Source organism: Microcaecilia unicolor, chromosome 4, assembly GCF_901765095.1.
Source record: "Microcaecilia unicolor chromosome 4, aMicUni1.1, whole genome shotgun sequence".
Taxonomy (NCBI): domain Eukaryota; kingdom Metazoa; phylum Chordata; class Amphibia; order Gymnophiona; family Siphonopidae; genus Microcaecilia; species Microcaecilia unicolor.
This window is the reverse complement of record NC_044034.1, coordinates 52,719,399-52,747,298: the sequence shown is the minus strand read 5'-3', so window position 1 is coordinate 52,747,298 and position 27,900 is coordinate 52,719,399. Positions and strand designations below refer to the sequence as shown.

The following is a 27,900-nucleotide window of genomic DNA, read 5'->3' as shown; positions in this document are numbered from 1 at the left end:
TATGCCTTATTACTTTTCAATATACATTTTATTATGTTGTGAAATTTTATTGTTCACATGTTTTTTGTCAAATATGATTTATGATTAGAAAAGTAATGTACCAAATGCTTAGCAGGGATTTTTATTTTTCATTACCTTTGCTGCTTTGATTCTGAAATAAGCCTGGTAAAAAGTCTAGAGAAGCTGAAACTTGTTTTCAGCTGCATAAGTTAGATTGTATGACATTTAGGGGCCCTTTACTAAGCTGCGGTAGGATGCGCCAAATCGACCCTACTGGTGGAGTAGCATGAGCACCCGGCTGACGCATGCAGTTTCCCACAATAGAAAATGATTTTCTACCGTAGGGGGTGTTCCCAGCAACACAGCCACATTGCTGGGTCCTGCCTGATTACCACGAGTATCATGTGAGCCCTTAACGCCTTCTAAATAGGTGGCGGTAAGGGCTCAGGCAGTAAATAGCCATGTACTAATTTTAATATTAGGACATGGTCATTTACTGCCCTGTTTTAAAATACCTTTTTCCTGCCACGGTAAGACAATGGAATGGCCCAGCATGCGCCAATTTCACATGCCAAAAATAGCGCAGGCCACTTTTTACTGCAGCTTAGTAAAAGGGCTCCTTACTATGTTAAATCAGTCTTTAAAATGTTCACATATTGGCAAATCAGGTGATTTGTTGAAGAATAGCTACAAGGAATGATAAAAGCTTCTCATTCTTGCTGTCCAGTTGTTCAGATATGTTGACCCCACCCTACTGTTCCACAGATAAATAAAAGGAATGATTTGCACTGATAGGAAGGAGTCTTGCTTTTACATTGCCTGCCAGATGATTCTGATTTGTTGCTAGTCACATGCACTAATTCCTTGCATAGACTACAGCAGAGTACGTGTTCAAGTGGCAGACCTTGGGTCTTTTGTGGTGGGGGAGGGGAGGGGAGGAAATGCCCTTTAAAAAAAAAGTCAACACCAAGGGTGCTTATCCTGTAGTTATGATTGGAAAAAGACAGGAGATGGAGGATTTCATGGTACACGAGAGCAGTGGCAGGAAGGGTATGGCGATTATAGCAGAAGTCCCTCCCATTTCACTACCTTGTTCCATTATACTATTTTTTCAGCTGGTGATGGCATAATCCACAAGTAGTTAATAAACTACATTTTGTTTTCTAAAGAGAACAATTGAAAAACATATTGATCAGTATACAGGGAAACATTTAGACGTTTTAACAGAATGTATGATTGAAATTTTGCATGAACAGTTTGTGTACCAAAATATTCATTTTATGCAACACTGGGGAGGGAGGGAGGGAGGGATAAAGTCTTTGGTAGTCTGCTTTTGGGAGTCCCCACCTCACTACAAGAGACTAACACCACAGAAGCTAATTTATTCATTAAAGTTCAAGATAGATAATTATGGCTTCCTGGAGCTCTGTGAATATTTTTTCCATTTTGTAAGTCATTCCAGCTGAAGCTGTGGAACATATGATGTATGTTATTTTCTCTCTGGTGATATAATGTACTGTGCCTTAAGCCTTAAATAAAGGGTTTATTTTGAATAAAAAGACATCTGTTTTGTGACATACCTTGAAATATGTGGCAGAGTGAATGATAAAATGAAACTACTGGAATGAATTGGACCATATGAATGTTTGCAGCACAGAGAAGAAAAAGTGTGATCGTTGAACCAGTCCTGTAGTATTCAGCATCAGTTCTGAATATTTGACCAGGCTGTGGTGTAAAGTGGGCTACTGCATTAGCAAACTTATCCCCCGTTTACTAAGCTGCGTGGCAGTGCCTACATAGCCCATTCAATGCGAAATAACTTTCTTACCCCATAGTGCATTATGGCAAAAAAAAATCTAAAATGTTTTCCAAATTACAAAAAATAGCAAATTACAAAGTGGTGAAAAATAAACACTTTTATTAGACAGTGGAAAAAAAAATAAACCAGATGATTCCTTAGAAAGGAAGTTAGAGAAAGGGAAAACAACAAAACAAATATTTATGATAAACACTGCCTTGATCTTCAAATGATGAATCAAGATGGGAGTTGGTGAAGTTTGTGGTTCTTCAGTCATAAATGTTTCTTTTTGAGGCCTTCACATTGTGTGAGCTTACAGAACCCAGACCTTAAGGGTGCAATCTGTTCATGAGAGGTATGTTAGGACTGTGCCTTTGATTGTGCCTCTACATATCGGGCACTTTCTAAGGGAAGGTGCACATTCCTTGCACACTACTAAATGTCCACACGGTATAAATACAATTGAAACTTCTTTATCCATACAAACTTTACAGGTTCTCTCCTCCTGTAATCTCCTTAATTGTTCTTCTGTTGATAAACCTAAAAATAAAATTAAAATCAGAATTCAATGCAAACTACTAAATTTTTTTAATTCATTTTATTTTATTTTTTTCAGCTCAGTAATTTCTTCCTGCTCCCCCCAATTTACAGCTCAAATCAGTGCTGGCCCATGGGAGGGTTTTCATCCCAGTCCTTGGGTTCTCTTTTGCCATCAGTCACTGAAACCAGAAAACTGGTGCAGTCTACCCTGTGGTGATTGTTCCACTTTAAATAAGCACATAATTTCCAAAGCTCAACCCAGCACCAGCTACGTACCCTTCATGTCAATTCCCTGAACTTTAGCCATCTTTCTTCCACATTGGCCCTCAGCTTGTCCACTGCTGTTTAGTTTTAAGCAGGGTTATTCCATGTAGGTTACCTTTTGCCTTCTTGCAGCCCAATGCAGCTAGCCATACCCACAATGAATATGCATAAAAGGCAGTATTTGTACATCTCTCTCATGTATATTCATTATGAAAGCAAATGACTAAAGGACGTTGGGTTGAAAAGCAATGAACTATGGTGCCATGAGCTTTGATTTACAACTATCCTGCAATTTTTCCTATATTTTTATACAGTGGGGGAAATAAGTATTTGATCCCTTGCTGATTTTGTAAGTTTGCCCACTGACAAAGACATGAGCAGCCCATAATTGAAGGGTAGGTTATTGGTAACAGTGAGAGATAGCACATCACAAATTAAATCCGGAAAATCACATTGTGGAAAGTATATGAATTTATTTGCATTCTGCAGAGGGAAATAAGTATTTGATCCCCCACCAACCAGTAAGAGATCTGGCCCCTACAGACCAGGTAGATGCTCCAAATCAACTCGTTACCTGCATGACAGACAGCTGTCGGCAATGGTCACCTGTATGAAAGACACCTGTCCACAGACTCAGTGAATCAGTCAGACTCTAACCTCTACAAAATGGCCAAGAGCAAGGAGCTGTCTAAGGATGTCAGGGACAAGATCATACACCTGCACAAGGCTGGAATGGGCTACAAAACCATCAGTAAGACGCTGGGCGAGAAGGAGACAACTGTTGGTGCCATAGTAAGAAAATGGAAGAAGTACAAAATGACTGTCAATCGACAAAGATCTGGGGCTCCACGCAAAATCTCACCTCGTGGGGTATCCTTGATCATGAGGAAGGTTAGAAATCAGCCTACAACTACAAGGGGGGAACTTGTCAATGATCTCAAGGCAGCTGGGACCACTGTCACCACGAAAACCATTGGTAACACATTACGACATAACGGATTGCAATCCTGCAGTGCCCGCAAGGTCCCCCTGCTCCGGAAGGCACATGTGACGGCCCGTCTGAAGTTTGCCAGTGAACACCTGGATGATGCCGAGAGTGATTGGGAGAAGGTGCTGTGGTCAGATGAGACAAAAATTGAGCTCTTTGGCATGAACTCAACTCGCCGTGTTTGGAGGAAGAGAAATGCTGCCTATGACCCAAAGAACACCGTCCCCACTGTCAAGCATGGAGGTGGAAATGTTATGTTTTGGGGGTGTTTCTCTGCTAAGGGCACAGGACTACTTCACCGCATCAATGGGAGAATGGATGGGGCCATGTACCGTACAATTCTGAGTGACAACCTCCTTCCCTCCGCCAGGGCCTTAAAAATGGGTCGTGGCTGGGTCTTCCAGCATGACAATGACCCAAAACATACAGCCAAGGCAACAAAGGAGTGGCTCAGGAAGAAGCACATTAGGGTCATGGAGTGGCCTAGCCAGTCACCAGACCTTAATCCCATTGAAAACTTATGGAGGGAGCTGAAGCTGCGAGTTGCCAAGCGACAGCCCAGAACTCTTAATGATTTAGAGATGATCTGCAAAGAGGAGTGGACCAAAATTCCTCCTGACATGTGTGCAAACCTCATCATCAACTACAGAAGACGTCTGACCGCTGTGCTTGCCAACAAGGGTTTTGCCACCAAGTATTAGGTCTTGTTTGCCAGAGGGATTAAATACTTATTTCCCTCTGCAGAATGCAAATAAATTCATATACTTTCCACAATGTGATTTTCCGGATTTAATTTGTGATGTGCTATCTCTCACTGTTACCAATAACCTACCCTTCAATTATGGGCTGCTCATGTCTTTGTCAGTGGGCAAACTTACAAAATCAGCAAGGGATCAAATACTTATTTCCCCCACTGTATCTCCCTCTAACATTGTGCTTAACTTAAACAAGGGCCACACACCGCAGCATCCTCCAGAACCTGGGATGAACCCAGAAACCAACCAGGAGATACTGCTGTTTTTGCCAGGTATTTGTGACTGGGATTGGCCACTGTTGGAAACGGGATACTAGGCTTAATGGACTTTTGGTCTGTCCCAATACGGCAACACTTATGTTCTTATGTCCCCCGATGTTGTGATACTGTTAACAGACTCAAAAATTAATGGCAGTTCCACTGAGTCACAAAAACAGCCCGTTATGATGGAATTATAAAATTGAACAACATAAACCATAACATTTAGAGCAGTGGTTCTCAGCCACTGTACTGCTGTGACACAGATAAGGCTCTTGAGAGCATGAACACAGTTAATCTGCAGCTGAATAACACGCACAAACTTTAATCATTAGTTTCATTCTGAAACTGTTGCACAAAGTTTTCAATATAGAGTTAAACGGTAAGCAAATTCACACTAAACATATATAAAATTTCTGGTGTCTTGTACTATGCAAAAATCTAAATATATTACAAGATTCCTAATTTTTAATCATTGTTCTACGGGCAATTTCTTGTTCTACTCGGGGTCATCTCAACCTCTTTTCATGCTCATTTTGTTGATTCTCTCTTTTCCATTCTCCGTTTCTTCCGTCTTCTCGCTTCCTTTGCTACATCTCTCTCTGACACTGATGTTTTCCACCTTTCTTCTCTTATTTCTTGGTTTTGTACCTCTACCCATAATCAGTTTTAACCCCATTCTTCCCCCCTCACATGCTCTACCCTCCAATCTTCAAGCTCTTTTCACCTCTTACCTTCTGGCTTTCCATCTTCTACTCTCATTCATCTGTAAATCAACCCATTTTATCCTATTTCTGTTCTGTCCCTGGAACCTCATTTCCCAGGCTCCTTCCCAGGCCTCCTCTATCTTCTCTGCCTCTCATCCCCTCCCTGGCCTCCACCTCTTTTCTGTCTGTTACCTCTACTCAGTTTTCCATACCCTCTTTCACCTCCTCCATTTCCACCTTCTCTCACCCCTTTAGGACTTGTCCCTTTCTTCCATCTCTCAGCTGTTAACCAGCACATTCACATCAGTTTCACACCATTTCTATACATTACCTTTCTATACCCATCTCAAATGCTCCAGCCCATTTAACACAGCCCTACACATACTCCCAGTTTTCCTTACCCTCACTGCCACCACATACACAAGTATTGCCATACTGGGACAGACCGAAGGTCCACCAAGCCTAGCATTCTGTTTCCAACAGTGGCCAATCCAGGTCACAAGTACCTGGCAAGATCCCAAAAAAGTACATTTTATGTTGCTTGCTCTAGAAATAAGGAGTGGATTTTCCCCAAGTCCATTTTAACAACAGTCTATGAACTTTTCCTTTAGGAAGCCATCCAAACCTTTTTTTAAACCCTGCTAAGCTAACTGCTTTTACTACATTCTCTGGCAACGAATTCCAGAGTTTAATTACATGCTGAGTGAAGAATGTTTTCAGATTTGTTTTAAATTTACTACCCAACTCCTAGTCCCCACCTACTCTCAATCATGAAAGCCATTTTAGGGGGCATCTGCAAGGGTAAAGAATGTAAGCCTCTCTACCAGGCTTATCTCCTTTCAAGCCTTCTTCCCCTACCAGCACCCTTTTCAAAACACATCCTCTCCTCCCAATGATGAGAACTAGCAGAAGGAGAAAGAAGGAGGATTTCCTCTGGCCATCTCCTCTTTTACAGCCACTGGAAAATGTGGCAGCAGTGATTCATCTGCAGTGCCAACTGCAATGCTGAATGCACTGAATGAAAAAGGAGAAGACCTGCAACATTTCCAGCTCAGGCTAGCAGCAGCAGTAGTGATCATGTGAGGGTTGGGAGAAAGTAGAAACAAGACGTTTTGGTGATTTTAAGTAAGGGGCATGGATTTGATATAGCACCTTTCTGAGGTACAACCAAAGCGGTTTACATATATGCAGATACTTTCTCTGTCCCCCATGGTCTTTTTATTCCTGGGATAATAGAGGATTAAGTGACTTGCCCAATGTCACAAGGAGCTGCAGTGGGAATCGAGCCTAGTTCTCAGACCACTACACTAACCATTAGACGACTCCTCCCTTCCTTTGCCTTCTTGCTCTGCACTTTCCCCCAGTCTGGGTAACCATGGGCCTGCCCTTTGTCTAAATTTTTTGTGACACACCAGCCTCATAACACACTGGTTGAGAGCCACTTATTTAGAAAAAGGTAAAATTGTTGACAAGGTACAAATAAAGATAGGTATTCATACAAATGCTTACCTGAGAAATCTTCTGATGGGGTGTACTTTAGTGTTTTGTCCACTGTAACAGAAGCAGATAAAAGCAAAATTAAATACAGGCTCACTCAAAGCTGAAATATGGCATTAGTTCAGAATTTGTTGACAGGTCATGTATTACAGCTTGACCTGCTAGATTCCACTTCTTCCAGAAAATACAGGCAAAACACATCTAGCTGCAAGTCTTTGCTTAGCCCTTATGCGGTTTAAGTTATGTTTATGTAGCATGGTACCATCATGAATTCTGTATTTACTAAATTATATGAAACTGAACTAAACAAAATATAAGCCCAAGTTAGGAGGGCTCTCATTACATAAATATTTATACCCCATATCAATTCACCACACTGAAGACTACCAGAGTTGGTGCTCTGAGGCATAAGAAAGCAAAGAGACTTCTTAAGTCATTTAAATTAAAATCGTTTGTACTAAAGGCCCTAGTGCAGGCACTATTTTATTCAACCACTAATTGGTTGCCTTTATCATTTCGCATAAGAATGAATCAGAGAAACAGCTACTGGAAACAAGCAGCCAAAACTTTCTTCAACACTGACATACTAGGATACGATTTTCACCATACATATTAAGATAAGTGGAAAAGGAAAACGCTATTATTCTTTAATTTTATACTGGCTATTAGATTGCGAACAACCTAGATTAAAAAAGAAAAAGAAAAAAATGCACTGTCATATGGCAAGTCACTATTAAACCTGGTGTAGTAATTACTATCTAGGATAGATCAAAGTGAAGACCCTGAGAACATTTATGAGAATAGGTTCCCCCTATCCAGAGAGGAGTATCAAGGGTTAAGAATGTAAGCAGAAAATAGAAAGGAATTGCCTAAGCAGCTTGTGACTTGTGTACGTGATACATGTGAAAGGCCCATCCTGCAGGGGACAAAGTTGAAGTCTTAATATAATTTTTGCTTAGCATTGAACTAATGCAATAATGTATAACTAATCAGTATGTTTCCTCTTTCTGCTTGCTTGCCTCACAAGAATAGCTGAACTGCAAATGTATGTGGAACAAATGTCACAGTATGCAAATGAAAGGAAAAAAGGTGAGGCAGAGGGCTGAAGAGCTCGGGTGAACGTCTCTAACTGGGAAAATACCGAGAGCCTCTTCCCAAAGCTTTTGCCAATTAACAATCAGTTGTCTGTGTGTTATATTCTCTTTCTTGGCGTCTCCCAGGGACGGGTGGCAAAGAGCTGAGCAGGTGTCACAAGCAAACAAAAGTATCAAGATTTTAGAAAATTCATTGTGATAAACTCACCAAAGCAAGCTTTGAATAGTGTAGGATCATGTTCTTTCAGACTGTTTCGGAAAACCTCTGCTGTTTTATTTCCTTTGACAAGAATCATGTCAATCAGTTCTCGTGCTTGCAAGACAGCTTGGGTCTTCTGTTTAATGACACCATATTCGAGCTCACTGATCACCTTATCCGACAGCAAGCTATCCAGGATGGGAAGCACATTTGTCAAACACTGGACTACAGCCATTCGATTCTTCCGGAGCAGAGACAGGTCCTCTTAAATTTAAAAGAAAGCTCAGTTACACTCAAGACTAGCACAAGTCTAAATCTACCCACTTCTTCCCTGTTCCAAAGTGCTCAGCAAAGTAATACAAACCACAGTAAACTATGTAAAAGAGAAGTTAAACAGATGTTAGCACTGGAAGCCTACTATGTGAGACAATTTTACTATATAAAATGTATCTGATGCAAATCTGACTGTGGCAGTATGTTATTTTGCCTGTAATTATGCATGTTTAAGGAGTTTACATGCCCTATGATTCATTTTTTTTTAAATTTGTTCCCCCCCCCCCCCCCAAAAAAAAAAAAAAAACGTATTTGCTTTAACCTCTAGTTTAAACCAGCTTGGAGTACCTGCTTAATTGTAATATTAGTCTTACAATTTCTGGTATCCTTATACAGGTTAAGACGCTAAAATGTGTGTTCAGCCTTGTTTGTTTTGGCCAAAAATGCCTGTGTATTTTCAGCTGAAACAAACAAAAAAAACCCTGTACTGTGCAGTCCCCCCCCCCCCCCCAACCAGAAAGAGCTCCCTCCTAAACCCATCCTTCAGCAGCAGCAGCCCACTTCCCAGGCTTACCATGTCGTCAGTGGCTAGTGGGGCAGAAGCAATCCCCACTTGCTCCTGTATCACAAGACTGTCATGGGAAGTCCTGGAAGCCATCTTGATGCAGGATCCAACATAGGCAAGAGCAACTGGGAATTGCTCCTCTCCCCACCAACTACCAATGACATGGTAGGCCGGGAGGGGGGACTGCCACCAACAGGTGGGTCCAGGAAGGGGCGCTGTTCAGGAGCTTGGGTGGGGCTAGTTTCATTTTTGGCCAAAAACGAATGGTCAGTTCAGCTGTAGACTCAGTTTCAGTCAAAACAATCATCCTGGTTTCAGTCAGACTCTATTCTTATGGGAAGTATTCCCCCAGATTGTATATAGCATGCCTAGAGATCCAAACTGAAATTAGGCGTATTCTATAACGATGCACGTAACTCAATTGGCTTAAACTAATTGGCATTGATAACAGCACTTAACAAGCAATAAGCACTAATTGGCAATAATTAGAATTTGTGCATACCTCGCTAAGTGCATTCTGTAATGAACTGCGCCTACATTTTAATGCACACAGTTCAGAAGGAGCATGGCAATGGGCATTTCGTGGGCGTTCCAAAAACTTACACATATACAGAATACAGCTCGGTGCGAATAATCTACGTGCAGGGATTTACGCCACATTTTCATTGGTGTAAATGGAGGCGCGTAGTTTTAGGCACTGTGATATCAACTAAGTACATTCTATATACTGCGCCTAATCTAGGCACCGCTTATAGAACATGCTTAAGTGGACACGTTTAATATGCAGATTTTTTAGGCACCTTATATAGAATCGGGCCCATTATGTTTCACTGTTTATTGCTGAACATATGCTCCCTGTTGCATACATGATTCTTTTCAAGCTCAATGTCCTGTCCCATCAGATTCAGTCTTCCGGTCTGCCCTCATTTTTAGCTGACCTTTTGATTCCTTATGCTCCCACAAGATCACTTTGGGCGGTTATTCAGGGTCTTCTTGTGGTCCCCTCCTTCCGTCAAGTATTTCTAAACGTCAACAGGAGCTTTAGGGCCCTGTTTACTAAGGTGTGTTAGTGTTTTTAGCACGTCTACACTTAGTGTACGCGTGCTAACCACGTAGGTGCCTATAGGGATTATTGTATGCACGTACATGGTTAACGTGCCTATAACACTGCTTAGTAAACAGAGCCCTTAGTGTGGTTTCTCTCACGCTGTGAACACCCTTCCCCACTATCTCCATCTTGAGCAATCCGTTCAGAATTTTAAGTCCCAGCTGAAGGCTTATTTCACCCTGGCCTTTTCTCCTGTATATACCCGACTTGGGGCCTTCATTCCGTGCTCCTGCCCTGCTATGTAATAGACAGCACCAAGCTTCCTTTTGTTCTTTCCATCCCTTATTTTTCCCTTTTCCTGAACAAATATAAATCTTCCTTTGCTCCGCTTCTCTTTTGAGTCATGTTATTTTGTGTTACCCCCTTTTGCCACCCCTAATTATTTTCTATATTGTAAACTGCTTAGGTTTCTCTCTTGAAAAGTTTGCCATATATCAAATAAATTGAACTTGAATTGTAAGACTAAGATCCAGAAATGTTTCTGGTCTAGAAGTCAGTAACTTGGCTTAGAAAAGGCTCTGCAGCATCAGTTTCACAGCAACCTTGCTCGGAATTAGCCAGAATTCTCATTCTTGCTAGAGGAGCATTGCCAGTATAGCGGCACATGTAGGGCCTGAGCAGTGCTTGGTAAGACCATCCAAGGACCCTAAGGACAAACCTTACTAGATATCATGGACTTAATTAAGGTGTTAAGTTAGAAACACACAACAAGAGAAATATTCAACAAGTTACACTGAATTATGATGCATCACATTTCACATGTGTGAATACCTTCTAATAAATTAACTGGGGGGGGGGGGGGGGAAGTTGGTGACTTTGCACAGACTCATCTCACTATCCAAAATTAAATAGCCCAACAATTTGTGTGCAGAAGCAACAGTACAGGAATCGGAACTAGGGTGCAAGCTCTCCAACCACACAATTTCAATGGGTTTAGCATAGGCCAGCCACAGTTTTTGAAGACAGTGGTACCTTTTAAAAGGCCAATAATTTTAAAAAATAAATTTGATGTTGTAGTGCGGCTTTTCAGACTTTACAAGACTTCTTCAGCCAATCATCCCAGAGTTACTTACAGAAAAACTGTCCCATAATGCACTAGGGCAAATTTTGTCCCAGGTATTAAAGGCCTGCCAGCGAATTATAAACAAACTTACCAGTGGCTACAACAAAAATGTGGAGAAAAAAAAAAAAAAAAGAACTTGTTCAGTAAATTATGTTGTTAAACTACTGGTCCAGAAAGCCAGATAAACTACACAAACAGTAAATTTTATATCATGTTGCCTAGGTTGGGAGGTAGAGTAGGCATCTATTTTAAACCTCTCTTTAAAAAACACAATAGGTGCGCCTTTGTAAAACTGTCCGATAACAGCTGCAGAAATTACAGCTACGAGGCAGTGCATATTTTCACCAGCTTGAAAGCTTGTGTAAATACATGTACATGTGTACACCACACCAAGTATTTTATAAAGACTGTATAAAAAAATCAAAAGGGGATGGAACTCCTCCCATATGAGGGAAGGCTAAAGAGGTTAGGGCTCTTCAGCTTGGAAAAGAGGTGGCTGAGGGAGATATGATTGAGGTCTATAAATTCTGAGTGGTGTAGAACGGGTAGACGTGAATCGATTTTTCGCTCTTTCAAAAAGTAAGGGGACACTCAATGAAATGCAGGGAAATACTTTTTAAAATAAATAGGAGGAAATATGTTTTCACTCAAAGAATAGTTAAGCTGTGGAACTCGTTGCCAGAGGATGAGGTGACAGCGGTATGTGGGTTTAAAAAAAAAAAAAGGTTTGGACAAGTTCCTGGAGAAAAAGTCCTCTTATTGAGATGGACATGGGGGAAGCCACTGCTTGTCCTGGGGTTGGTAGCATGGAACATTGCTACTAATTAGTTTTCTGACAGGTACTTGTGACCTGGATTGGCCACTGTTGGAAGCAGGATACTGGGCTAGATGGATCGTTGGTCTGATCCAGTACAGCTATTTTTATGTTCTTAACTTGGCTCATATTCTGCCCACAACCCACCCACAGATACACCTACATCGGAGTTACAAACAAGTACACACATTTTTGATAATTTTGTGAAATTTTATGTTTACACTGGCATATGTGCAAAACATCCATTATAGAAAAACTGGCCTATAGATGAGGAAAACCTCAGTACAGAAAACTAAAAAAACCCCTTATAGAGAAGAGCCATCCAAACCCAAACAAGCACCTAATGTTCAATACCTGATTGCATATCTTCAGCTTGTCTCTCCTTTTCTTCTTCCATTTTCTCATCTTGTGCTGTGAGCAGATCTGACACTAACTCATTGATGCTGCTATAGTTTTCGCCACTTTTGAGGATTTTACCCTGCACAGTTTGCTTCACCAGACTTCTATGGAAGCCCATGTCCAGAGCAGCTTTCACCATCTGGTTGTTCATCATTACTGCATCTTCTGAATGGGTTTCCCCAGCTTCAACCTGAACAGCTAGTCAAACAGATTTTTTTTTTTTTTAATTACAGGAAATAATGGCATTATGAAAGCTTTAAATTGGCATCCAAAGCATCAGGTCAACCTTGTTGTGATCTAAAAACTGCAAAATTTGAAAACTTTTCCAACTCTTCAGCAGGATAAAAATAATGTAGATTGGATAATGTTTTGAGTTTATGACAGCTGAAAAGCTGGTAATAAATGTTATTGTAACAAAGAACAGCATGTCACAGAGCTAGATATATTAAGGCATTTTTCCTATTTGTTTCAATGGAAAAATGCTTAGTGCATGTGCCTCAAAGCACATACAACATGTATCTAATGCAAATACAAGAAAATTGGCCCGATACTCATGTCAGAAGGCCTGGTGCAAAGGGAAGTTAGTCTATGGCATCCACAGTTCTGTAGTGTAACTGCAAGAATTCTCCATCTGTCCCACCTCCCACAGAACAGTCCTTCACCTCATTTGGTAGCCAACTAAAACATAGTTGTTTAATTTGAAAATCATATCATGAAGGAACTCCCCTACCCTTATTACTAGGAGAAACGCTGTATTCCATTTTATAGTAGAGTATTTGTTTTAATATTTCTAATTTTGTAGCTTTACAAATTACTGGGTGTGTTCATTAAGGAGAAACTCAAACATATTAGATTTAAAGCAAAATTCTGTATACATAAGAATTTCAAGAGAATGTTTTGAAATGGAAACTTCTGTATAAATATAGCATACTTACTTGGACTGGATACCTCATCTGTAGGCAATTCTGAAGTTGACAGTAACTGGTTATGGGGGGAAAAAAAAAAAAAAGGATGTAAATTGTTAGTCACTGAACACAGCCAAATATAACATTGTACGCTATCATGATCACTAGAGAACCTCCAACTTATCTCCCAACATGTTCCTAAAAGGAAAGGGAAAAAACACAGACCTCCCACCCATGCACAAGATGGAAGAATACTTTCTCCAAAATCTAAGACATACCCACTTTTGAGTAGTGGGAAACTTAAGGTAGATGTAGGATAACTGACTCTCCAAGCTTTTTCTCCTCCCCTGTTGGCCAACCTTTCCTCTTGCCCAGTATGTTTTCCCCTCCAATCTGCCCTCAGTTGGCCAAGCTTTATCCAAGTTGTTGCTGCTCCTACAACATGAGTACAAGCAGCTCACTGCAGAATCTCTCTTGGAAAAATTGAGCTGCATGGTGATGTTTTCAAAGAGAACCGGGACTGAAGAAGGGCAATGACAAGGGTGGATATTGGCGAACATCTCTAAATGGTGGCAGCATTGTACAAAAACATAACTGACTCCTCCAAAGCATCATGGTCGGTCTTCTGTGAAAACCCTTGCAGCAAACCAGTCTATTAAATGTCTGTCCATAAGGGAACAGAAATTTGCATGGTCCAGAGCAACACTGCCTACTACGCTGGCCCTGCTCAATGCTTTGCTTGCAAGTATTCTACTGTAAAACAAAGTCTTTAAAAAGGAACTGTTTATAATTTGCTTTCATATGATCCATTTACATTAATCTCTACATAAAATGCACCTCCAACATTCTAATGAAGCCTCCACAAGTCCCAATGTTCTAACTGCACGGTGGTGAAACCACAATTTGCCCATGAGTGTTTGCCTTGCCCTCTCGTCAAATGTGATGACGTTGAGGGCGGAGCAAATAGACTCAACAAATCGCATCGCCCACCAAAAAGTGACGTAAACCACAATGCGAAGGAGGGCGGGAGACGGAGGGGGGGCCCCTGCCGCACATTCTCTGAAAGGGAGGGACACAATTCCCGCACCTCAGACGGCAATCCCTGGAATGCCTTTGCCTCCTCCTCCTCCTTCCCAGGTGCGCGAGACCGCACACCCTCCTACATACACCACGGGGGTTAACCCTTCCTGTGCCTTGCAGTCTCTGCTTTTCCTCCCTCCCTACGGCAGGGAGCTGCCTAGTAGGCTCAGTTCTTCCTCCCTCCTCCCCTCAGTGCTAATCAGGCTGTCTCCTGCACTGGGCTGGCCTGTATCCCATCTGAAACCGGACCTGCTGTTAGCAATGCACCTCCGTTAACCAGAAAACAAATCTCACTCTTTCTGCCTCACTTCCCCCTTCTCCGTTTCCTCTGAGAACTCGGTGACAGCAAAGTAAAACCTAAGCCTCACTTCCCCCTTCTCCATTTCCTCTGAGAACTCGGTGACAGCAAAGTAAAACCTAACAGCAGAGGTTCACCTCTAAGGGGCATGAAAGTGGAAAGAGGCAGAGGGGAGAAGGGCCTGTCCAGTGGAATAAGGACATGCACACTCTTTTGACCGTGTCAGGGCCGCTCTCGCTTAGATGCAGTGCTCAACTCCCCTTTTGCTTCCTTTCCTGCCTGTTGACGTTTGGCGGATGCAGGGGTAGCAGTGAGTACTGACATGGTCTGTTCTGCAGGTTGTAGCACCACAAAAACAAGACCAAAATAAAACCAGAGCAGGTAGGAAGAGAGGGCTACCTGTGCCTGACCTTTTCCTGGTCACAACTAATCTTTTAACTTTAAGATGCGTTTTATTTTACAATTTGCAGCAACTGGCTGGTTGGGTGGTTTCTATTCCACCCACTTTTTTTTCCTGCTTTTACAGGTCTTTCATTCAAGGATATTTCCACTTCCTCTTCCACTGGCAATCGTCAAGATCCTTTGTGATGAGATCAGATTTCAGCAGAGAGAAACAACTGCTTGTCATGAAACCTGCTGCAGCTCCCTGCCCTTTGTAATAGGGACTGCTGTAAAGAACAAAAACAGAGGGCTCATTCATTCTGTCTCTCTCTCTCTCTCTCTCACATACACTCTCTCAAACATACACACTACGATGAAACCCTTGCTAGCGCCCGTTTCATTGGTCTCAGAAATGGGCCTTCTTTACTAGTGTCTTTATAAAAAAGAAAAAAGTAGCTACAAGTCCTATAGTAGTTGGTTCTCATCTCTTAACAGATGTTTTACTTTAGATAGCAAGATTGTGAGAGCTCTTCCATCTATGTGCCTGATCAAAGTGCAAAACTAGTAGAAATTCTGAAGGTGCACAGCCCTTCTTGCATGCAGAAGTCTCCCCAGTTAGTTCCACAGCTCAAGAATGAATGCTTGATTGATCATGCTGTCTATGGAAAACACCTATTAGAAGCGAGTAGCAATGCTTTATCTATGAACAAGCAGGACTGATTCAGGCAAACAAGTGTGACTCCCAAGCTCAGGGCTGCTCATTTATCAATAAATATTCCCACTGACCAGGAACAGCCCAGCCAAAGACAGATATGAGAACTGCTAATATAAAATACAAATTATGTTCATGAGCCAATACAGCTCAACTGAATGCATCGTCTCCGACAGAGTTGGTCCAAGCAACAGTGTAACGTGAAAGTCTGAAGCAAGGACCCAAGTCACTGCTTCGTATATGGTAGCCAGTGAAGCAGAAGTCAGGAAAGCCTCAGTAGCGGTAATGGCTTCAACTTCACCTACTCGTTGGAGGAGTAGCAGCTTGTCCAATACAGAACTGGACAGTAAAAGGTTAGCCAATTTGCAAAAGTTTGCTTGGCTATTGACCCCAGCAGAGCTGGAATTACCAAGGAAACAAAGAGCTGCACAGATTTTGATTGTTTCAGTTCTTAAGTTTGTAAACGAGAGCTCTTTTGGTGTCTAGAGTTTGGAGAGACTCTCACATGGATTGGTATGAGGTTTTAGGAAACACCAGTTCCTCATTTACATGAAAAGGAGAAAGACTACCTTTGGGAAGAAATGTGAAGAACTGGCTCAGATCACGAAGGCTTGAAGGTCACTTATTCTTCTAGCCAAAATAACTGCTGCTAGAAAAAGCACTTTCCAGGATACACACTCAAATGAAGCAACCTTCATTTTTAATTAATTTATTTAGATTTTGCCTTTTTCAGTAGTAGCTCAAGGTGAGTTACAATCAGGTACTCTGGATATTTCTCTGTCCCAGGAGAACTCACAATCTAAGTTTGTGCCTGAGGCAATGGAGGGTTAAGTGACTTGCCCAAGATCACAAGGAGGAGCAGTGGGATATGAACCGGCCACTTCTGGATTGCAAGACTGGTGCTCTAACCACTAGGCCACTCCTCCACTCCACACACATTGGCTCAAAAGGTGATTTCATGAGATAGGACGGTGGCATTTCTGCACATGCAAATTAGTTAAGTTAATTGGTCCCAATTTGCATTGCTCATCTGCCCTAATCATTATTCAATAACTTCTAGCATGGATCACAAAAGGGGTGCAGTAATGGGAAGGTCAGGGGGCATTTCTAGAAGTTAAGCACGATACAGAATACTGTTATTTGCGCGCTCACCTCCTGAAAATTAAGCACCAGCATTTGCAGGCATAAAAGCTGGTACCTGAAGATGGCGAGAATTGCCACTAAGTGCTATTTTATAAAGGGCACTTTGTGTATGTCGCTCTTTATAGAATATGGGTTTAACATTGATCTTTCCGGCGTCTTAACTTTCAGGACCGTTTACTAAATCCTGCCATATATATCATCCTTACCTGCCCAAGAAGATGAGGAAATCTTGCTTGAATCTGCCTGACAAACCCCTGTCCTTTTATTTGCAGTAAATATTCACACCTATAAAGTGAATTTAAAACAAATTTAAATATCCTTGAACATACAAAACACATAAATAAATATTACCTCACACATATTGTACTGTAAGCACTGAGATAGCATCTCTCCATACTCCCTGGGTATCTGGGGATTATCTGGAGGGCAATTGTGTCCAACTACTATTACTAGTAGTAGTCATGAAATGTTAAATAGTCACTTGGTCAATGGGCCTTCCTGCTATGCTTGATTTTAAAACATATGGGGAAAGCATACAGACCATGGCTTCTGGAATTCTTTCCCGCCCCTCTGAATGTAAATGCATTTGGGGTGTATGTGCATGAGTGTGCTCATGTTTAGGGGGGGGGGGGGCATGTTTGTGTGTGCTTGTACATACAGTGGGGGAAATAAGTATTTGATCCCTTGCTGATTTTGTAAGTTTGCCCACTGACAAAGACATGAGCAGCCCATAATTGAAGGGTAGGTTATTGGTAACAGTGAGAGATAGCACATCACAAATTAAATCCGGAAAATCACATTGTGGAAAGTATATGAATTTATTTGCATTCTGCAGAGGGAAATAAGTATTTGATCCCCCACCAACCAGTAAGAGATCTGGCCCCTACAGACCAGGTAGATGCTCCAAATCAACTCGTTACCTGCATGACAGACAGCTGTCGGCAATGGTCACCTGTATGAAAGACACCTGTCCACAGACTCAGTGAATCAGTCAGACTCTAACCTCTACAAAATGGCCAAGAGCAAGGAGCTGTCTAAGGATGTCAGGGACAAGATCATACACCTGCACAAGGCTGGAATGGGCTACAAAACCATCAGTAAGACGCTGGGCGAGAAGGAGACAACTGTTGGTGCCATAGTAAGAAAATGGAAGAAGTACAAAATGACTGTCAATTGACACAGATCTGGGGCTCCACGCAAAATCTCACCTCGTGGGGTATCCTTGATCATGAGGAAGGTTAGAAATCAGCCTACAACTACAAGGGGGGAACTTGTCAATGATCTCAAGGCAGCTGGGACCACTGTCACCACGAAAACCATTGGTAACACATTACGACATAACGGATTGCAATCCTGCAGTGCCCGCAAGGTCCCCCTGCTCCGGAATGCACATGTGACGGCCCGTCTGAAGTTTGCCAGTGAACACCTGGATGATGCCGAGAGTGATTGGGAGAAGGTGCTGTGGTCAGATGAGACAAAAATTGAGCTCTTTGGCATGAACTCAACTCGCCGTGTTTGGAGGAAGAGAAATGCTGCCTATGACCCAAAGAACACCGTCCCCACTGTCAAGCATGGAGGTGGAAATGTTATGTTTTGGGGGTGTTTCTCTGCTAAGGGCACAGGACTACTTCACCGCATCAATGGGAGAATGGATGGGGCCATGTACCGTACAATTCTGAGTGACAACCTCCTTCCCTCCGCCAGGGCCTTAAAAATGGGTCGTGGCTGGGTCTTCCAGCACGACAATGACCCAAAACATACAGCCAAGGCAACAAAGGAGTGGCTCAGGAAGAAGCACATTAGGGTCATGGAGTGGCCTAGCCAGTCACCAGACCTTAATCCCATTGAAAACTTATGGAGGGAGCTGAAGGTGCGAGTTGCCAAGCGACAGCCCAGAACTCTTAATGATTTAGAGATGATCTGCAAAGAGGAGTGGACCAAAATTCCTCCTGACGTGTGCAAACCTCATCATCAACTACAGAAGACGTCTGACCGCTGTGCTTGCCAACAAGGGTTTTGCCACCAAGTATTAGGTCTTGTTTGCCAGAGGGATTAAATACTTATTTCCCTCTGCAGAATGCAAATAAATTCATATACTTTCCACAATGTGATTTTCCGGATTTAATTTGTGATGTGCTATCTCTCACTGTTACCAATAACCTACCCTTCAATTATGGGCTGCTCATGTCTTTGTCAGTGGGCAAACTTACAAAATCAGCAAGGGATCAAATACTTATTTCCCCCACTGTATGGGTTTGTACATTGGGGGATGCGTGTATGCCTGATCAGAAGAAAAGATGAGGGAAAGGCAGTTTGAAAAAGGTACAATCCTTAATTACAATGTTACTGTGAATCAGTTTATATATACTGCAACTGTTGGAGCTGCTTCTACCACAGAAATGTTTTGTGGCATTTTGAAAGGGAGTTCATTTATCCTCCACCTTGCACCTGATAAAAATTCACTTCTATAGCACAACCTTTCTCCAGGTTCCCTCTTCCCTTCCTGTGACTACAGCTGCCTTCCAGTCCTCCATTGTCTTCCCAATGGCTAGATCCTACCTACAGTTCCTGCTGCTAGTTACAGTGGAAGCAGGCAGGGTAGGCTAACTCACAGAACAGGGGGAAGGGAATAAAGGACTACACAGAGAGGTTTTAAGCTGAGAAAAATGAAAAGACATTCTACCTTCTGGGCCTTAATATAAAATTCTACCGATTTCAGCACAACAGAAGGCAGTTAGCAATCTTAACCTCCCAAGTCCTGAGCACATCTCAAGAGCCCCTCTAAGCATGTGGGATTGAAGTATGGGCAAAATTAGTGCCTGCGTGTGCACACTTGCCATTTATTGTATCTGTGGGAGAGGAGATAATCTGGACCATGTTGTTGGGGATAAGTTTTGGAAGTGGGGCAAAATATGGGGAATTTAAAACATACTTCTTTAAAGAAATTCTAGCCTGTTCATCCACAGTACTGAGAGGCCCTTTTACTAAGCGGCGGAAAGCCCACCACAGGCTAACAAGGTGCCACTCTGGAACTACTGTCGGGCTACCGAAGGAGCCTGGCAGTAGTTCCCACCATTTCCGGAAAACAGCGGTAATAGGGAAGCGGTTACTGACAGGTTTGCGCAGCAGCCCTTACCACCATTTCACTGGGTGGCGGTAAGGGCTCCCCCTGAAATGGCACACGGTAAGTATTTCACTTATCAGATGGCCATTTCTTTTCCTCAGAAAAAAAAAAAAAGATAAGCCTTCTACCCGCTGCAGTAAAAGGGGGCTTCAACGAGCGTCAAACAAAACACGCGGTGAAGCTAGTGCAGGGCTCCTTTTACCGCAACTTAGTAAAAGGACCCCTGAGTGCACTGTAACAAGGCAATCGCAGTACTATGTACAATAAAAATGGGAAATTAAATTAAAAATAATACATAAAAGCAAAATTTTTTAAAAACACCTAACCTCAACAATGACTTTAAATAACAAAATTAAATCAAACATTGATCAAATAATTCCAGCAGTGAGTCCAGGACACAGAAGATAGAAAGGATTATAGAAAAAGGGTTGATAATGTCTGTCTGGGGGGCACCAGGAAAGATAGTATGCTTTAATATGGGCCAAATTAGACTGGGATTCCAGAGAGATAAGCCCAGAAGATAGAATGATAGGTAATATGTCTGTTCACTTTTTTGGTCATTATCCTCAGCAGGCAAATGTGTGAAGCCCATTTTCTGAAACTTTTTCATTAGCACATGCAGCCTTCAGCAGAAATCAAATGTACTGAAATACATGCACATGCATGAACAGTCTCTCTGTACCAAAATCTCCCAAAAAGCAATGCTATGACCCACCAGAAAACTTTCCAATAGTATAACACCCAAGTAGTTCCAGATCTATGTGAAAATAACATTATTTTAATACTACTGGATTTTTGCTTTTTTTGTGTGTGTGGGGGGGGGGGGGGGGAGATCTGGGGATTTGGTATATAAAAAAGTTATCTGAGTTAAAGTTTGCAGAAGACGATCACCAACAGGCTAGCCCAGGAGTCCCCAAATTACACCCTGTGGGCCAAATGAGTCCATCAGAGCAAGTTTTTATAGCCCTCCATGTTCATCCTGTCCATAGAACAGATTCAAACCTACCCCCTTTTTTCTTCTTTTGCACTGTTTGACCCATATGCTCCTCTAGAGCCACAACCCAGTCGGGCTTTCAGGATTCCCACAATGAATATGCATGAGATATATCTGCATACAATGGAGGCAGTGCATGCAAGTAGATCTCACATATTAAGGAAATCCTGAAAACCTGACCAGGTTGCAGCCCTTGAGGACCAAGGCTGCCCACCTCTGCTCTAGAGCCTAGGTTTCAACCAAAAGTGCGCCAAAAGTGAACCCAACCAAATGCCTGCAACTCCACAACAGCAGGTCAGTTAACACTAATCATGAGCTTGGAACTAGAGAATGACAGGAACTAGGAACCGCGGGGATGGGGGCAGGGGACAACCTTTGTCCCCGTGTCATTTCCTACTTTGAAGCCTGTTAATGAACTGGACTGTTATTTATGTTTAAGTGATGCCTACAAAGATATTTTGATTTTTTGGAAAAACAAGCGAACATACTGGCCACAACTAGCAAAACTGCCATGGGAGATCCTGTACATCCTGCTACCAGCACATCTTCTAAGAAGACAACTACCATTCCAGAAAGGACTGTGGAAGACAGGAGAACTAGACTGAATCCTGAGATTGTTGATTTCTTATTTATCCACACATTAAAAAACCAAACCAGTGCTTTATAGGGCATATTTTTCCCCTCTAGGGCATATAGAATGGGTTGTATTTTATACCTCTGGACATTAAACAGTGTAAATTAAGATTCCTTGATGTACTAGAAATCACCTATTGTTGGGGTTGGAAGGAGGGTTATTATAGCTGCTCATTGTTATTATTGTTCTCTATTTGTAATTTATACACAACAGTTGCACAGCATATTGTTCCTTTTTATACTTTAATAAAAAGATTTAAATATAAAATCATGTGTTCGCTTCTGCAGATAAGGACAGAGCCCACGGGGACGGGGCAGGGATGGAGACAAACTTTGTCTCCGTGCCATTCTCTACTTGGCACCATCACTACCAGAGCAGCAGGTGCTCTCTGCTCTCAGTGATGCAGAACAAGAGTGTGTTCAGGTGTGCTCTGATCTAGGACCAGGTTAGAAGGCGAGACAAAGGAAGGAAATGCCCATTATTCGTACACAGCCGAATAGTAAAATATGCTAGTCAGTATAGCTCTAGTAAAAAGTACTGCAGACAAATTTCCTGATCTATCAACTGGGTGAACACTAATTGCACCACTAATCTGTCAGTTCAGTGACAGTACAGTGTGGGCAGTTTAACTTCCTCTAAAAGACTAAGGTTGAACAGTGTGGTAAAAAAAAAGGGCAGGTTTAACACCATTGGCAACACCCCTGTCCAACAGCTGCTTCCTTCTAGCTGCCAATGGAATGCCTGATCTAGTCCAAGAAAGAGAACCAATAAGAGAAAGGCAAACACCATTACAGTGATATTCCGCCAGGTCATGAAAGCAGGACAATCTGGAAGCTTGAGTCAACAAACTAGAATCTTCTTGTACTCTTTACCCTCACTGCAGCTGGATTAAAGAGTGGAGGCCGTCACTGGCACTGATCTGGTCCATTTTTTTCTTTTAAGTAAATTACAACAGATCACATTAAAAAAGAAACTCAAACTGATGGCAGATAAAGACCATAAGGCATATCCAAGTCTACCCATCTTCACTAACTAAAGAATCTACAATTCCTGTCTTCTTCCTCAGAGGGATCCTCTGTGCTGGTCACATGCCTTCTTCAAATACTGTCCTCATCAACACATTCCTTGGGAGCTGTTGCACCCCCCCCCCCTTTCTGTAAAGAAACAGTTTCTTAGATTACCCCTGAATCTTTCCCCTTTTACCCTCATTCTAGAGTTTAATTCTGCTTGAAAGAGGCCCACCTCCTGTGCATAAATACCCTGGAGGTATTTAAATCTCTCATACTTTCCCCCTTTCTTTCAAAATATACACATTAAGATCTTTAGGTCTGGCCCCGTCTGCTTTATGACACAGACCATTTCAGTGGTTGCCCTCTGGATCAACTATCTGGTTTATATCCATAGATAATCCGGAGTACTGTGTGGTCTCCTGAACTGTACACAGTACTCTAGATTATCTCTCTCACCAGACATACAGAGATTACCATTTTTTACCAACTGGTCATTTCTCTCTCTACGCTTGGCTTCTACTGTTTCTTCTGCTACGTTTGGACACTTTAAAATAATATACAAGCATCCCAGCTCCCACTCTTTTGTGCACAGATGTACTTCAACCCCTGTACTGTACTGCTCCCTTGGGTTTTTGCAAAACAAATGCATCACCCTGCATTTACTATTAATTCATAGCAGCCAAATTCTAGACAATTCCTCAAGATTCACTATACCTACCTCATATTATCCACACCTATCCACTCTGTTTCAGATTTTGGTATCATCTGCAAAGGGGCAAACCTTTCCCAATAACATGCTTATAAGTGGTACATCATGTCCCCAAATATTTAACACCAAAGTCAGCACTGAAATGAGTGGTATACGTATAAGTAAAAAATTCAATTAGAATTGTCAGAGGCAAGGGTGGAAAAGATGCAGGATGGGGAAGACAGATAAAAAGCAAACTGGTTTTAGTATACCTTGGAAACCACTTGGCATGCTCAGTCCATGGATCATCTCCAGATTCCCAACATCTCAATCCACCATCACAGCAGAAACATTTTACATCATCATTACCACCTTAAATCAAAAAATATATATGTATATGTTAAAAGAATTATGGATCTTCAAAACCCTCAACTATGTCGAGTTTTGGATGGGTGGGGGGGGGGGGGGGGGGGGGGGAGGGAAAGACTACTGTTTTACAAAGGTAAAGATTCTTACCAACATAATAAAAACCAGCATTCGCAAGTTGTTCTGGTCGCACTGGGATTCTGGGTGACCAATTTATGAATGTTTTAACTCGAGCACCATAGGTCTGCATGCCAATGTTTGAGACGTTAAACCTGGAGGGTTCCAAAGTGTGCGCTTCCAAAAAAGGACAATCAGGAAAATGTCTGCGATGCTCCAACATTGCATTATCTTTAGGTTCCCAATTATTCAGTCGTCCACCACACATAAAACAAGCAACTTGGTCTTCAGATCCCTGATAGTAAAATCCGGCTTTTGCAAGTTCCACTGGAGGTATAAAAGTCAGGGGCCAGGCTTGAAAGGAACGTAATCTAGCGTCTTCTGTGTTCATTTCAGGTTTATAAACATTGGGTCTAAGATGAGACAAATCTTCAACTGCTCTATAAGTTACAGGGTCAGCAGGAAAACTGGAGTACATGCAGTTCATATACCCAACCTCATCTAAACTTGAGGCCAAGCTACTAGATTGTGAAGACTGTAAGATACTATTTGTCACTGGAGGAGAAAAGGCTGAATGAGATGAGGATCCAAGGTTACTAACACAATTGAAGCTTTGAATAAATCTGCAACTAGGATACAGCTGTTTATGTTTTTCAAGTGCATTGTCTCCTGGTTTCCAGTTATCCAGCATCAAGCCACAACTGAAGCATTTTACCTTGTCATTCACACCAGTATAATAAAAGCCGGCTTGAGCAAGACTCCTTTCCGACACAGGCACATTTGTAGGGAAATTGGAGAATGTAGACATTCTATACAGTTCACATGAGAAATCATACTTCAGTGCATAAGCATTATTATTGTTCATCAAATTAGCCAAAAATTGGCTTTTTTCAAGGAGGTTCATTATTAAAAGTACAAAAAAGGGAGCAGTCTTTCTCTGGGAGGTAGCTTTGTGCATTCAATTAGCTTCCTACCATATCATGCCAAGATATGGAAGCACGAGCAGATATGTTTGGTTCCCTGTCATGATGGGTGGAAGGATGGTTGTGTGTGTGCAGCAGTGCAAGTGTTGCACTGCTGCACACACACCCCCACCCCCACCCATCATGACAGGGAACCAAACATATCTGCTCGTGCTTCCATATCTTGGCATTATAAGGTTGGTTGGTTATTTTTGGATTAAGAAGATAAAGTAGCACTGTGCCATGGAATATGGAAGCTCCTGAAATCTGATGTACAGAGAATTCTTTAATATGAGAAAGTGGCTTGCCTATATTTTAATACTCTCTTGACAAATTACCTAAAGATGATAATCTGCAAGATCTTCAGCTGTGGGTCACTTTTTAGGGAGATCCGAAGTTATAACTGAATACAAACATGTGCACTGCCAAAAAAAGAAGTTTCACCATATCAGACTTTGCTCTGAATTTTCACCATAAGCTGTAAAGGACATTTTTTTTTTGGACTTGACCATTACAAAAGTCATGTTTCATTACCTTATGACCTAGTTCAGGGATGGCACACTAATCCTCAAGTCCAACAGCACTGTTTCTCAGAATGGTCATGTTATGTCAATTAACCTGGGGCTCCTTTTACAAAGCTGCACTACCAACTGGCAGTGCGCTAAATGCAAAGAAGCCCATTCTCTTCCCACGGGCTTCTTCATATTCAGCATGCTGCTAATTGGTAGCACAGCTTTGTAAAAGGAGCCCCTGGTTCTTTTGTCTTCACAGAGAATATTTAAAAAGTAGCCCATTTTGTAACATTTAAGGACTAATTTTCATCATGCTTGGATTATGCATGCTATACTTGTTTTTCACTACACTCATCCATCGCTGTCACAGTTTGTCCACTTCGTTTTTGATCGCACAAACCAGCCCTTCCTAGTCCAAAATCTTTACATTTTTTGGCACAGCAATGCACAGTACCTGCATCAACACAATCATCACCATAAACAATCTGCATGCGGCGGTGAATTTCAATGGGAGGGACCCCTTCAACAGTCAGAAATTCTATCACAGCATATTGCTTAGATTGCACCGTTGAGTGCTCTCCACATGCCTCCATTTCACAAGCAATAACAAAACAACTTCCTCACACAGACGCTTCTTACCAATGGAGGTGAAGGAAGAGATTTCAAAAAAACAAATGAACATATGTAGCATATCAGTGTTGCCATTGGTTGATGAATTATGGAGAAGGCATTACTTTTCATTCAACCCTCATAACAAGCACATTTTCTTCATTTTATGAATATTTCATTTTCTTAAATTTAGCTCGTTCTCGAGCTTGACCAATAAAAATTGTATTTTGATGCACAAAGCTACCTCCCAGAGAAAAGACTAACATCCCTGTTGGGGGAGTTAAGCCTCCATACTGAAATCTGTGGCTCAACAAAAGAAATGGTAAATACTTATACAGAGAATCATTGTGGTTGTTTTTTGCAGGAAAACCCTGTAAGAAATAGAGAGAGAGAGAGAAAAGAGCATTTAAAAAGAGGCCACACAGCAAACCAAAAATAAAGATTAAAAATATACCCTTTAACATTAACAGAAGGCTCATTGAAAACACCATACCATGGCTTCTCAAAGCTGACCGGAGGGCCCCATAGCCAATCTAGATTTCAGGATAGCAGAAGGACCATGCATGAGAAAAGTTTACATATATTTCAAAAGGCAGTGTTTTTCTCATGCATATCTGTGGTGAATATCCTAAAAGCCCCTCTTAGCTGTGGAGTCTCCCGTGAACATCGTTTGGAAAGCATTAATAAATAAATCACAAATAAAATGCAATATATACGAGCCCCGTGCACAAAAGTAAAATTAACCTATCTTAATATTGCATAAATATATAGGATGAGTCCTCGGAATCCAGCCAAATGAACCGGGATCTCTCTCTCCCCCCCCCCCCCCCCCCCCCGAAACACACACATCCAGAAATATTCAAGGAAAACACCCACCAAGGATCAAGCACAGCAAGTTGACTCAGCCATCCCGAGAGAAAAATCAAATAGAGAAGTTAATTTCCAGACCGAAGCCTCAGATCAGGATCTTTATATACGACGATGAGGACCGACGTGTAACTGGGGTTTTCCAGCCCCTTCGATGGCCTACTATGGCCTGGGATTGGAATGGTGCAGGGAAACAAACAGACACCGCCTAATGGGCGGAACGTGGGAGGAGACCAGAGCAAAACTCAAAGCAATTCCGACCACGACACTATGTTGACGTCGGGGGCGTGGCTAAAGACATCGGGGTGGGGTTGATGACGACGGGGGCGGGGTTTGAATTTGTGCGGTTTGGGGCTGGTTTTGGGTGGGGGATTCTGTTCTGGGGGAAAAATTTTTAAACCTGGCAACCCTCTGTGTGTGATGAGTGACAAAGCAACTCTCTTCAGTTTCCTTCCGAACAGGAGAGAGGTCTCCAGCCGTGGATCCGCAGCACGCACACTCTCTACTAGCCTCGGAGAAACGACGCGGGTCCGGAAAAACTAGGATCTAAAACGTACGGGCTTAAAAACATACGTCTACCTTTATTTTGCCGGCCGCGAGCCCTCGGCGCCGACTTCCCCTCTCATTCTCAACTGGGTCTATAACGACTACAAAAAAAAAAAACCTCCCCTTACCACAACAGCAACGGCCGAGGGAACAACAATCTGCCTCGTTACGTTAGATTTAATGCCTTAGACCTTCGGCAAACGAGAAAGCAAGTCACTTACACGTATAATTTACTCACAGTCCTTCAGCAATTGAAAGGCTGCCAACTGTCTTGACCGCAAAGAGGCGGGCCCTCTCTTCCGTCGTGGGCGGAACAACGTCTTTTTTTTCAAACCTCGCGTGCTGAGAGAGAGGACTGGAGCCGCGCGTTTCAAACCTCGTTCTGGCAAGGAGACGTGGAGGTCACACTCGTGCCGCCCTCGGCCTCGCTTCTTCCGATCGCTTGCGGGTTGCTGAGCTCAGCAATTAGAGCATCAGGAGAGGGGACGGTAGTACATGCAGCGGTGTTTGGTTTGCGGGAGTTGCCTGGTATTTACTCAATTTAGGGACTTTCCAGTTCCCCGCCAGTGGGAAAGCCCCCGGGTATTTTATTTGTGGAAAGCACCTTGTGCGGGGCGGGGAAGTTCCCAAG

General features: G+C 42.3%; 1 protein-coding gene across 3 annotated transcripts; it reads right to left on the bottom strand.

Moving 5' to 3' along the window:
* Window positions 1–1,898: 1,898 nt before the first annotated feature.
* LOC115468489 (inhibitor of apoptosis protein-like) lies at window positions 1,899–27,652 on the bottom strand. Of its 3 annotated transcripts, none has more exons than XM_030200243.1 (9): window positions 27,491–27,652; window positions 23,807–26,227; window positions 23,563–23,662; window positions 17,047–17,125; window positions 13,257–13,302; window positions 12,277–12,519; window positions 8,109–8,363; window positions 6,819–6,860; window positions 1,899–2,338 (listed from the first exon to the last, which is right to left on the bottom strand). In XM_030200243.1, the coding sequence occupies exons 2-9, from the start codon at window positions 24,729–24,731 to the stop codon at window positions 2,145–2,147; spliced, it is 1,884 nt and encodes a 627-aa protein (XP_030056103.1). In that variant the 5' UTR covers window positions 24,732–26,227; window positions 27,491–27,652; the 3' UTR covers window positions 1,899–2,144. The 3 variants fall into 3 exon arrangements, with proteins under 3 accessions (XP_030056103.1, XP_030056104.1, XP_030056102.1); XM_030200244.1 differs by having other exon boundaries at window positions 27,508–27,652; XM_030200242.1 differs by lacking the exon at window positions 27,491–27,652 and adding an exon at window positions 26,733–26,928.
* Window positions 27,653–27,900: the final 248 nt, after the last annotated feature.